Source organism: Scomber japonicus, chromosome 7 (genome assembly GCF_027409825.1).
Source record: "Scomber japonicus isolate fScoJap1 chromosome 7, fScoJap1.pri, whole genome shotgun sequence".
Classification (NCBI taxonomy): domain Eukaryota; kingdom Metazoa; phylum Chordata; class Actinopteri; order Scombriformes; family Scombridae; genus Scomber; species Scomber japonicus.
In genome coordinates this window covers 6,652,216-6,663,015 of record NC_070584.1, presented here as the reverse complement: position 1 = coordinate 6,663,015, position 10,800 = coordinate 6,652,216, and the positions used below count along the sequence as shown (strand labels likewise).

Here is a 10,800-nt window from a genome sequence, read left to right as displayed (position 1 = left end):
AGCATATAAATTCTGCGTTTGTATTTTTAACCCAGTATTGTTGCATTAAGTTGCAGATCTTATTTTCTTGGCTGAGGGGTGTGGAGGGCATGCAGTGGTGAAGTGGGCTGGGTCGGGATGCAGCTGGACACGCCTCCTGTTATGAACAAGGATGTGTCTCTGGGGGTATATAGCAGACCGAAGCTCAGACTGCCTGGGCGGAAACCTGGAAGAGCAGCATTGCAGCAGCTTCTTCACACCCAGCATCTGTCTTCTGTTCTCACCAGGTAAAGGACATTTGTTAATAATCTGTGTACTGGATGTTTTAGGGTATGAACAGCACTATAGAAAAGCTCTATGTAGCTCAGTCAGAATTTATAAAGTAGGCAACAGACATATGAAATAATGTAATAATAAAGTAGTTTGTCTTAATTATTCAGCAACAGGCTCCTGTCACGCCACACTTTCATTGACATCAATTCTTTGCCTGATTCTGCATCAAAGGAAGCAAAAACATAATGTTTACGCTGATGAATTTCACAATGAATAGACTCATTCAATATGTGTTTGTGGGTTATATTATATGTATTTAGGACAAAGTAAGAATGCATGAATAAAGTTATTCACTTTTCTCCAGGATTGCTTGATAGCCTGTCATTTAACTACTCAATCAATTCATTATTATAACAATTGGGGAAAGCAATGATTTTCTCTTGTGCATGATACATATTTATTTAGAGTGTGATTTTTTGTATCGCCAGTGATGGATGGGAACTTTGCAGGATAATAATTACATAATGTAGCCTATAAAACACTGCAGACTTTTCCTGTGGGGAGTGGCTCATCCTGTCCCTAAAATACCACACAAACACTCTGCATTGCACTTTGACAGTAAAGTGGAGAGGGCACACCCTGGTACATCAGGTGACATTCACCACTTTATGAGCACACTTCTATTAATCACATAGTACCTGTGTTACAGGTTAAGCAACAGAGGCTGCACAATAAACACAGTATGGATATTGTGGTGTAGGGACAAAAGAGAAGCTTATGGAAATGGAATAAAGCAACACAATGCACTATTGCTGAAGCATTATTAGTGTTAGTTATTTGTTTAACTGCTTGATTGCACTTTGGGCTTTTGAATGTTTTGTTATGTGCACCATTCATTTTACAAATGCAAAATGAAGGCTTTCTTGAGTGATGATGCAGTGTGCAACTAACAGTTATTTTCAGTATTGATTCACATCTGTTGTCTATAAAAAAATGAAGCCTAATGCGATGCCACAAAGTTGCTTGTTTTTACTGACCAACAGTCCAAAACAGTCAGTGCCACAATTAAAATAAAGTTATTGATTATTATCCTTGTTTTATCTGATGAGTGGTATGTTAATGAAGCTGTGTTTCCTCTCAGGTCCGGAGCACTATGGCGCACCACAAAGAGTTTGAGACTGCAGGAAAGAAGCCTGGCCTGCAGGTGTGGCGTGTGGAAAAAATGGATTTGAAGCCCGTCCCTACTGAACTCCATGGAAACTTCTTCACTGGAGACTCTTACATAGTGCTCTACACCACCCCTGCTCCTTCCTACAACGTTCACTCATGGATGGGTAATGGACTTAAATTATTTGAAGACACCTAAAAGGACACTTTTGCTTAAGATAGACTTCAATTCCACTGATTTGTCTGTCTCGCTTAGATTCTTTTTTTTTCCCCCCACAGGTGAAAAAGCTTCCCAGGATGAGAGAGGGGCTGCTGCCATCTTTATGACACAGCTGGATGACTTCCTGGGCGGGGCCCCGAGACAGTTTACTGAATTTCAAAACTATGAGTCAGTCACCTTTCTGGGCTACTTCAGGTCCGGCATCAAATACAAGGTGAAGCATGATAAATGCAAGTGTTAAAATCATTTCAACAAAGTTATGTCCTCCACATTGTTTATGTAATGTGTGTTTGTTTAGGAAGGGGAACTCCTCATAGTGCTATTTTAAGATGTTTGGACCTGTGGTTAGTTGCTCCCTCAGGTTTTCCACCAGGGGTTTCCATGGAGAGTTTGAACTGGCAAACAAGCAGAAACAAGTAGAAACATGCTTTCCAATGCCAAAACACATAAAAACACTACAGACATCATAGTAGTAGTAAGTGTTAAAGCATTTGAAATTGAAATTCTCCAATCTGATTCTCCAATCAGAATCAGTTGAACATCTTTAAAGGAGTAGTTTGACATTTTGGGGAATATGGTTATTTGCTTTCTTTCCAAGCTTTAAATGAGCAGACTGACATTAAACTTATGTTTGTACAGTGCTATAAATATAAAGCTATATCCTATCTAATATCAGGCAATTATTTGACTTGACTGTTACAGAAAGGTGGAGTAGCTTCAGGCTTCCAGCATGTGGTGACCAACGACATGAATGTCAAGCGTCTGCTGCATGTCAAGGGTCGTCGGAAGATCAGAGGAACAGAGGTGGACTTGTCCTGGTCCAGCTTCAACAAAGGAGACTGCTTCATCATTGACTTGGGAAAGGTGATCTACATTAGGCTCTCAATTTCTAAAAAGACTGAAATAGTTCAGGAAACTTTTGTGGCATTGTTTCACCATATTTGTTTTTCCTGCGCTCCTCTCTGTCAAATCATAGGACATCTACCACTGGTCTGGCAGTGAGAGCAACCGCTTTGAGCGCCTGAAAACAACTGAGCTGGCCATTGACATCCGTGATAATGAGAGAAGAGGCCGCGCTCAATTACACATGATTGATGAAGGCTCTGAGCCAGACGCTGTCCTTAAAGTAAGGATTTTTTCCCCCACTTTTAACAAATTCATTCAGAAAATCTCTGTCAATATTTGTGCCTTAAGCTGTGACAATTCATCTGGCTCATGTGGCTGCCAGGGAGGATGTAAGTTACAATGTTGTTTATTTATAGGTGCTTGGACCCATGCCCAACCTCCCACCAGGAACTGCTGATGATGCATCAGCTGATAAGAGAAGCAAGAGCTCAGCATCTCTCTATTTGGTAAATACGCACAAATATTCAGCTTTTGAATGAATTCCTGTGGAGAAACATCACACAGCTTAAAAGATTCAGATGTAAATGTTTTGATCATCTCGTTTTTTTTCTAGATCTCAGATGCTGCTGGTTCCATGTCAACAACCTTGGTGTCTGACAGTGTCCCATTCAAACAAAGCATGCTTTCCCAGAGTGAATGCTACATCTTGGACAATGGAGGGGACAATAAGATATTTGTGTGGAAAGGTAATAGACCATGACATCTGTGAATTTTGGATACACTCTGTTTTGTGTGATTGTCAGTGCTCAAATCGGCCATAGCAACAAGTTGTTAGTCAGAAAAGTGTGGCTTTGCTCTAAATGAGAATATATGACTCATTCATAGACTTTACCAGAGATTTAAGTGTCTAACCACTCTACCACACCCCAAACTGCAGGGCGGAATGCAAATGCAGATGAGCGCAGAGCAGCACTGATGGCTGCAAACAAGTTCATCAAAGACAAGAATTACCCCCAAAATACTCAGGTAATGTGACAATGTAGTAAAAGTCTTCTACTTGAGCCTCAACCTCCCTTTCTTGTCTAAAAACGGTGAATATGCTTCCTTACAGATCCAGATCATGCCGACAGGGGGTGAGACCACCCTGTTCAAGCAATTCTTCTTCAACTGGTTGGACAAGGATGAGACCACAGGTCCCAGCAAGGCCTACACCATCGGTAGCATTGCCAGGGTGGAAAAGATTCCCTTCGACTCCTCCAAGCTCCACAGCAACAACGCCATGGCTGCCCAGCACGGCATGGTGGATGATGGCTCTGGGAAAGTCAAGGTATGATCACTAGAATTACTACACTCGTGCTGCATATTCAATTCTTCAAAAACCAACATGTGCTGTAACAATGGTGGGTGTCTGTAGATATGGCGTGTGGAAGGGGGTAATAAAGTAGCTGTGGACCCATCCACCTATGGACAGTTCTTTGGAGGTGACTGTTATCTGGTGCTGTACTCTTACAACGCAGGAGGAAGAGAGAAGCATATCATCTACACCTGGTGAGTGCAGCATTTGAATATGGCTGGATTTACCTGTTAAGAGGTCCTGGGGCAATCATTTGTTCATTATTTGTTGAATGGTTTTCAAATTAGAATATGACACAGACCCCTCTACAAGATAGGCCCACAAGATGAAGTAATACTGCAGGAACCGTCTTAGTAGATACTTTACTCAACAAAGAAAGATTAAGAGTCTACAGCAGGGATGTCCAAACTATTCCATGAAGGGTTCATGTGGCTGCAGGTTTTTGTTCCAACCAAGCAGGAGCACACCAAGTAAGAAAGTATTTGATCATCAACATTACTAAATTGAGGCTAGATTGACAAAACTGGGCAATTGAAATTTTGACCTGACGATGGAACTAAAGGAAAATTCAGTAGGATCACCAAGTCAGTAGGATACATCATCTGGGAAGCATTAATGTTTGTACACAATTTTGTGTCAGTCCATGTAGTGAATGTTAAGATATTTAATGGGATAAATGGCACAAATTAAATATTTTGACACATTAATGGTGGTGGATGAAAAGTTATCAAAGTCCTTATGAGGGGTTTGGGGCTCTGGGGCAGATGCAGCATCATTTTTTATTTTGCTTAAAATAAATTATGACTTTACTTTATTTAGGCAAGGTCAGAAGTGCACTCAGGATGAGCTGGCCGCTTCAGCCTTTCTCACTGTCAGCCTGGATGACTCCATGGGAGGAGTAGCCACTCAAGTAAGACATCCATAATGTTAATCAGGTCTTTCTTTAAAGGAATAATTTTGGGAAATTGGCTTATTGGCTTATTCACTTTCTTGGCGAGAGTTGGTGAAAAGATAGATATCACTTTCATATACGTTTGAGGATACAGGAAGCAGCTGGTTAGCTTTGCATACAGATTGAGTTGAAACAAGTTAGCCTGGCTCCACTGTACAAAGCAAAGAAATAGTCCAGATTGTCATATGGATTAAATATGAAATCTTAATGAGTGAGCTAGGCAGCTTTGGTTACTCTTGGACAGAACCAAGATATGAATTTCCCACTGTTTCCATTCTTTATACTACGCTAAACTAATCTAAGCTAACTGGCTAGTGGTTGTAGCTTGATATGATTGGTAAATAAGAATGGCACCAATCATCTCGTCTAAATCTCTCAAACTATTCCTTTAATGACTTCCAGCATAGGGAGAACAACTACTGTCACCACTGTCTTCATCATACATGTATGTTTAGCTGTTTCCACTGCTGTGTCCTGGTAGGTTCGGGTCACTCAGGGCCAAGAACCTTCTCATCTTGTGAGCGTGTTTAAGGACAAGCCCTTGGTCATCCATCTGGGTGGAACTTCCCGCAAGTCTGGCGAGAGCAAGCCTGGCAACACACGACTCTTTCATATCCGGCAGAGCTCAACCAAAGCCACGCGGGCTGTAGAGGTCAGCCTCATTTGAACATGAACACTGAATATGAACAAACTGGAGCTTTATGATGAATCATTCACACCATTTTTCTTTTTTTGTGTCTCACTGACAGGTGCAGCCCACTGCCTCTGCTCTGAACACTAATGACGTGTTTGTGCTGAAGGCAGAAAACTCTATGTTCCTGTGGAAGGGACAGGGAGGAACTGAGGGGGAGATGGTTGCAGCCAAGTATGTTGCCGGCTTACTTGGTGGAGCTGCCACTGAGGTAGCTGAGACCAAGGAGCCAGGTGAGTGTTGAAAACCAAGCTTTGATCTCTGCAGGTAATTGTGTAAAATGTTTCCTGTGGAAAACTTTTTTTTTCTTTGTCTTCAGCTGGTTTCTGGGCAGCACTGGGCGGGAAGAAGGACTACCAGACCTCCAAGACCCTGCAGAATACAATCAAGCTTCCACGACTGTTTGGCTGTTCAAACAAATCTGGCAGGCTGATAGTGAGTATTCATCAATTTTAATACATTAAGAGAGTCATTGCATATTATACATACATCGTCATTTACTTAATTGAAAGTTGTATATATATACACTTTGTAATTGTTAGGCAGAGGAGGTGCCTGGTGAGTTCACACAGTTGGATCTGGCGACCGACGACGTTATGATTCTGGACACCTGGGATCAGGTCTGCTACATTCTTTTTTCATGAAATAATTCAGTCTCAGATTTTGTAGATCCCATTTTTATTGCACCCTTATCCCTAAATCCTTTTTGCTTGTTTCTCCCATCAGGTATTCGTTTGGGTCGGAAAGGACGCCAATGAGGAAGAGAAAAGTGGATCACTGAAGATCGGTAAGACATACACAACCATAACAGAGAGGAGGAGAAATTACAGGAGAGACTTTGTTCATGAATGTATTCTTGTTTTCCTTTCAGCCCAAGAGTATATCAATTCGGACCCCTCTGGACGTCGCGGCATTCCCATCAGCACCATTAAGCAAGGAGAGGAGCCACTCTCCTTCATTGGCTGGTTCCATGCCTGGGACTCCAAGATGTGGGAAAAAGATCTTTTGGCCTGCCTGCAAGCCCGTATCAAAGGGCGTTAGTAGAAGAACACAAAGCACTAGAGCTTGCATGACATCTGAAAAGATAAATTGCTTATCATGTATTATTGGATTTCCAGTATAACTAACCTGTAAAGTACTGCAAGCTTGAAATGTCACGCTGATGCATTTGACATCCCATTTTCAATAAATGATGCACTAAGTGGGTTTAAAAAATACTGTGACATAAGAAAACACAGACACAAGCTTATTATTTCAAGCTCACAGTATCCAAACTATATTGGACCAAACTTTTGCTTGCTTTCATTTGCAATAAATGATGAACTAACAAATGTTTACAATCCTGTAAAAAAGCACTATGCACTATGTCTTCAAAATCCTGTGTGGCCTAAAGGAAATGTTTCATTAATGAGGTAACAGCATTTTAATTGTCACGCATGTTTACAACTAGAAGGCTATATATTTTTACCTAAAATTTCTCTTTCCACAGCTTGGTTTGCAAAGACAAATTTAGATTGGACATTACAAATTTTAATAAAGATATCACCATTTTTGAAAACTATCTTTTCTGATTCCATTTTGTTCACATTCAGTTAGAAACAACAGCTTTTGCTATCAAGTTTTTGACCATATTTTTCACTTCTCATGATTGAATGCAACAACAAATTTGTTATCATTGGACTAAATCCTCACTAGGCTTCAGCACCACGTGTAGGCCACGCTTGATGGTAATCTTCAGCCCATGTGTGTTCAAGGCTTCTGCTGAATTGCAGACCTGTGGATTAAGGAGCGGGCTTTAAAAGTGCCTCCACGTCGCCTATTGCCTGCTCTCCATTGTTCTGTCATTCTCTGCTGCTGGATCTGCAAGACAAACACTTCAATCGGGCACAATGAACCAGAAAGTGGTACTCATCACTGGCTGCTCCTCTGGAATTGGCCTCGCCTTGGCTGTCCGCATTGCAAATGATGAGAAGAAGAGGTTCATGGGTAAAACAGCCAAATTTTGGGTCTTAACTTGTCACAATGGATGTGTGCATTTCTGAGAATGTGTCACTGGTGTGCAAATAGACTGAGGAGATGTCTGTTTTGTAAATGTGTCAGGCTGAAAATAAAATTAGAGAATGGTAATTTGACAGTTTAGAGACTGTGCAAAAATGACTAGAGGCTAGAAGGCATCAAAAAATGTGGAGTGTTATGTATTTTCTTTTTTTGCTACTAGGAGTAGTCTGACATTTTTGGAAGAGGGTATTTTGAATTTTTATCATCCCAGATTTATATTTTCCAGCCTTCCATTGAGCTACAAAGAGCTGCCGCCTGTGCCTGGTTTATTTAATCACTGAGAATAGTAATAGCTGTTCAGTAAGTAGCACTTGGTTCAAAAATAGAATGGCTGGAATGGTTGCATAATGTTTGCCATATTTTCTAACAGGAAATTCTTTACGCACCTTAAGTTTTTATGATTAAAAAGCTTTTACCAATTCAACATTGTTCTATTATTTTAAGATATTAGGGCAGAGGGTGTTTTAGTTTTTTCAAGTGGAAAGAAAGGTCCATTGAACATTTCAGAAAGCTGTCATAAAGGTATGGTTCTGCTACCCCAATACTTTTTATACAGTCCCTAATGTAGACTGTAGAAATGAGGAAACTGAAAACTTAAAGGATTACAAATGATCATCATTTGCATGATTATCAAGAATGCTTTAGTAGTGGTTATATGGCTGTAAATGTGTTTACTGAATAAGTCATGGATATCAAACAAAACAGAATAATTACAAGATTTTGAATCGGTTAGAAACTTGGTCTGTGTTTTAATAGAAGCAGTTTACCCAAATTACAAACAAAAAAAGATTTGATGTGCATAACAAAGATTTGATAATCCATGCCCCTCACATTTAACAGGTTTTTATTGGAACTGCTTCTGTAGATGAAATAGCGTGAAGGCCTGCAGATTATCCTGAGTAACTACACTGTAAATTCTAATCAGTTATTCAAAAGAAAGAATGCAAACTCTTAAAAAAGAGGAAAAGGTGTGTTTCAAAGTATCAAACAAAATCCCTGATTTTCTTTGTTGTAGTCTATGCAACCATGAGGAACCTGACTAAGGGTAAGGCGCTGGTTGAGGCAGCAGGTCGGAGTCTGGGCAGAACTTTGGAAATCAAACAGCTGGATGTATGTGACGAGGACTCGATCAAAGCCTGCGTGGACAGCCTGCCTGAGCGCAGGGTGGACATTCTTAGTGAGTAAAAAAAACATTTATGCTATCAGCTTTTCACTTTGAATGTTGTTATTGCAACTATGCATAGTTTTCCAATATATTCCAACTGTACATTTTTTCTGTGCTTGACTTCTTCTCATAGTAAGTAATGCTGGAATGGGGCTGATTGGACCCATTGAGTGTCAGTCTATCGATGAGATGAGGACTGTCATGGATACCAACTTCTTTGGACTGGTGCGGCTGCTGAAGGAAGTCCTGCCTGACATGAAGAGGAGGAAAAAAGGCCATATTGTCGTCATTAGCAGCGTCATGGGCATCCAGGGTGAGGATTGTTAGATCTGTTTATCACTCTCACATTTAAATGAGGCAACAAAGCAATGTGTTTTTTTTCTGTTTTTCAGGGATTTTATTCAATGATGTCTATGCAGCATCTAAATTTGCAGTGGAAGGCTTTTGTGAAAGCATGGCAGTACAAGCCCTGAGGTTTAATCTCAAGTAAGATACTGGTTCTGTCATGCTACAGCCACACAGCAAAGAGACTGTTGCACATGTTTGTGGTGTTTTTTCTTGCACTGAGCTGCCATAGCTGGAAACAGTAAGGGTAAAATGCTTTATATCAAAGCAACATTCCCTTGCAGACATGCAAATGCCTGCAAATGATCACATCTCAGTTGTATATCAATATCATCTGCACAATTATGTTGCACAACCAAGCTCACCATTGTCACACCATGGAGGGAAAAATATGCCAGCCAAAGTATGTCAACTTTGCACCACCCTTTTTCTGGGCAAGTCTTAACATCATCCACCACAAAGTGTTTTTTTTAAGGCGGAGCAGGTTTGTTTCATTTCAGATAGTAGCAGAGGAATAGGGGTATATACTTAACACAAAATGTTCTGTGTAGCATTTAGTGAATTGCTGTTCTTCAGTTTCCTATTGAGAGGGATATGACTGCATATAATATGTGTGTGTACTGCTTTCTTTTCTCAGTATCAGTCTGATTGAGCCAGGTCCGGTGATAACAGAGTTTGAGCGTAAAGTCTATGATGAAGGCATGAAGACTGATCTCAGCAAAGCTGACAAAGTTACTGCTGACATGTTCACAAACATCTACTTGAAGAACTACAAACAAATCTTTGAAACCCTTGGGCAGACTCCTGAGGATATAGCAGAGGTATAGCTTTATTCATCCACAAACATCCTTCACCCCATCATATGTTGCTTTGCCATTAATACACTGCGAATGAGACATTTACTGTAATGGTTTATGCTTGCTCTTTGTTTTTTCTTCTAGCATACTCACAAGATCATCACCATGAAGGATCCACCTTTCCGTCATCAGACGAACACGGTTTACACCCCTATGACCACCCTCAAATATGCTGACCCCAATGGTGACCTCCCAATTGACACATTTTACAAAATGGTGTTTGAACACGATAAAGTCTTCAATGCTAGTCTCAACTTCATCAAGCTGCTACGCTGGAGAAGTCAAAAGAGCTTTACCTTGGACAAAGACAAAGACAAAGACAAGAACAACTCATAGAGTCCACATCTCATCTTTGCTGTTTTTGTCAGATAAATGAATCTGTGTGGATTTTCAGTAATGTTGCATTTATTTTGTTTTAAACTATAAAACTTCTTTGCTATATGACATGCTGAAACATAATTAATGTGAACAAATAAAACATGAATAACCATGGACTCTAATGATAATGTAATCTCCTTTTCCATGTAGCTCTGAGCCCCTGCTAATGATTGTAAACCCCACCCTAGAACACTGAACTGACTACTTTAACTCTCTCAACTCGTTAAGCCCCAAAGCCTATATATTACACAATATGTGAGAGGTAAGCAAAACTATGAAGGTCAGTAGCAAAGTCAATGCATTAGAAGAAGCACTCAGATAGTTCAGATTGTTATACTGCTTTATGGAGGGGTGCTGTTTATTTTATAAAGACATTTTAAAGCCAAAAGAAAAGAAGAGTACAATGCAATTTTTGTTAGTGACATAGTGTGTTTGTGACACTGGATTATGTATTTACACCTGGCCTAATATGGGATTCAACTGTTTGTCTAAGCCTCACATGGACTTTTTTATTA

General features: G+C 40.2%; 2 protein-coding genes across 2 annotated transcripts; both read left to right on the top strand.

The window, feature by feature from the left end:
• Nucleotides 1-203: 203 nt before the first annotated feature.
• scinla (scinderin like a) lies at nt 204-6,691 on the top strand. Its single transcript, XM_053321692.1, has 17 exons — nt 204-266; nt 1,394-1,586; nt 1,699-1,853; nt 2,342-2,503; nt 2,616-2,765; nt 2,902-2,991; nt 3,099-3,231; nt 3,423-3,511; nt 3,597-3,812; nt 3,900-4,033; nt 4,659-4,749; nt 5,273-5,443; nt 5,541-5,715; nt 5,802-5,917; nt 6,025-6,102; nt 6,209-6,269; nt 6,354-6,691. Exons 2-17 carry the CDS (start codon nt 1,406-1,408, stop codon nt 6,521-6,523), a joined length of 2,172 nt encoding a protein of 723 aa, XP_053177667.1. The 5' UTR covers nt 204-266; nt 1,394-1,405; the 3' UTR covers nt 6,524-6,691.
• A 680-nt stretch (nt 6,692-7,371) lies between these two features.
• On the top strand, nt 7,372-10,243 carry zgc:109982 (uncharacterized protein LOC553564 homolog). The gene is made up of 6 exons (XM_053322324.1): nt 7,372-7,468; nt 8,556-8,717; nt 8,839-9,018; nt 9,098-9,191; nt 9,688-9,871; nt 9,992-10,243. Exons 1-6 carry the CDS (start codon nt 7,372-7,374, stop codon nt 10,241-10,243), a joined length of 969 nt encoding a protein of 322 aa, XP_053178299.1.
• The last annotated feature ends 557 nt before the right edge of the window (nt 10,244-10,800 follow it).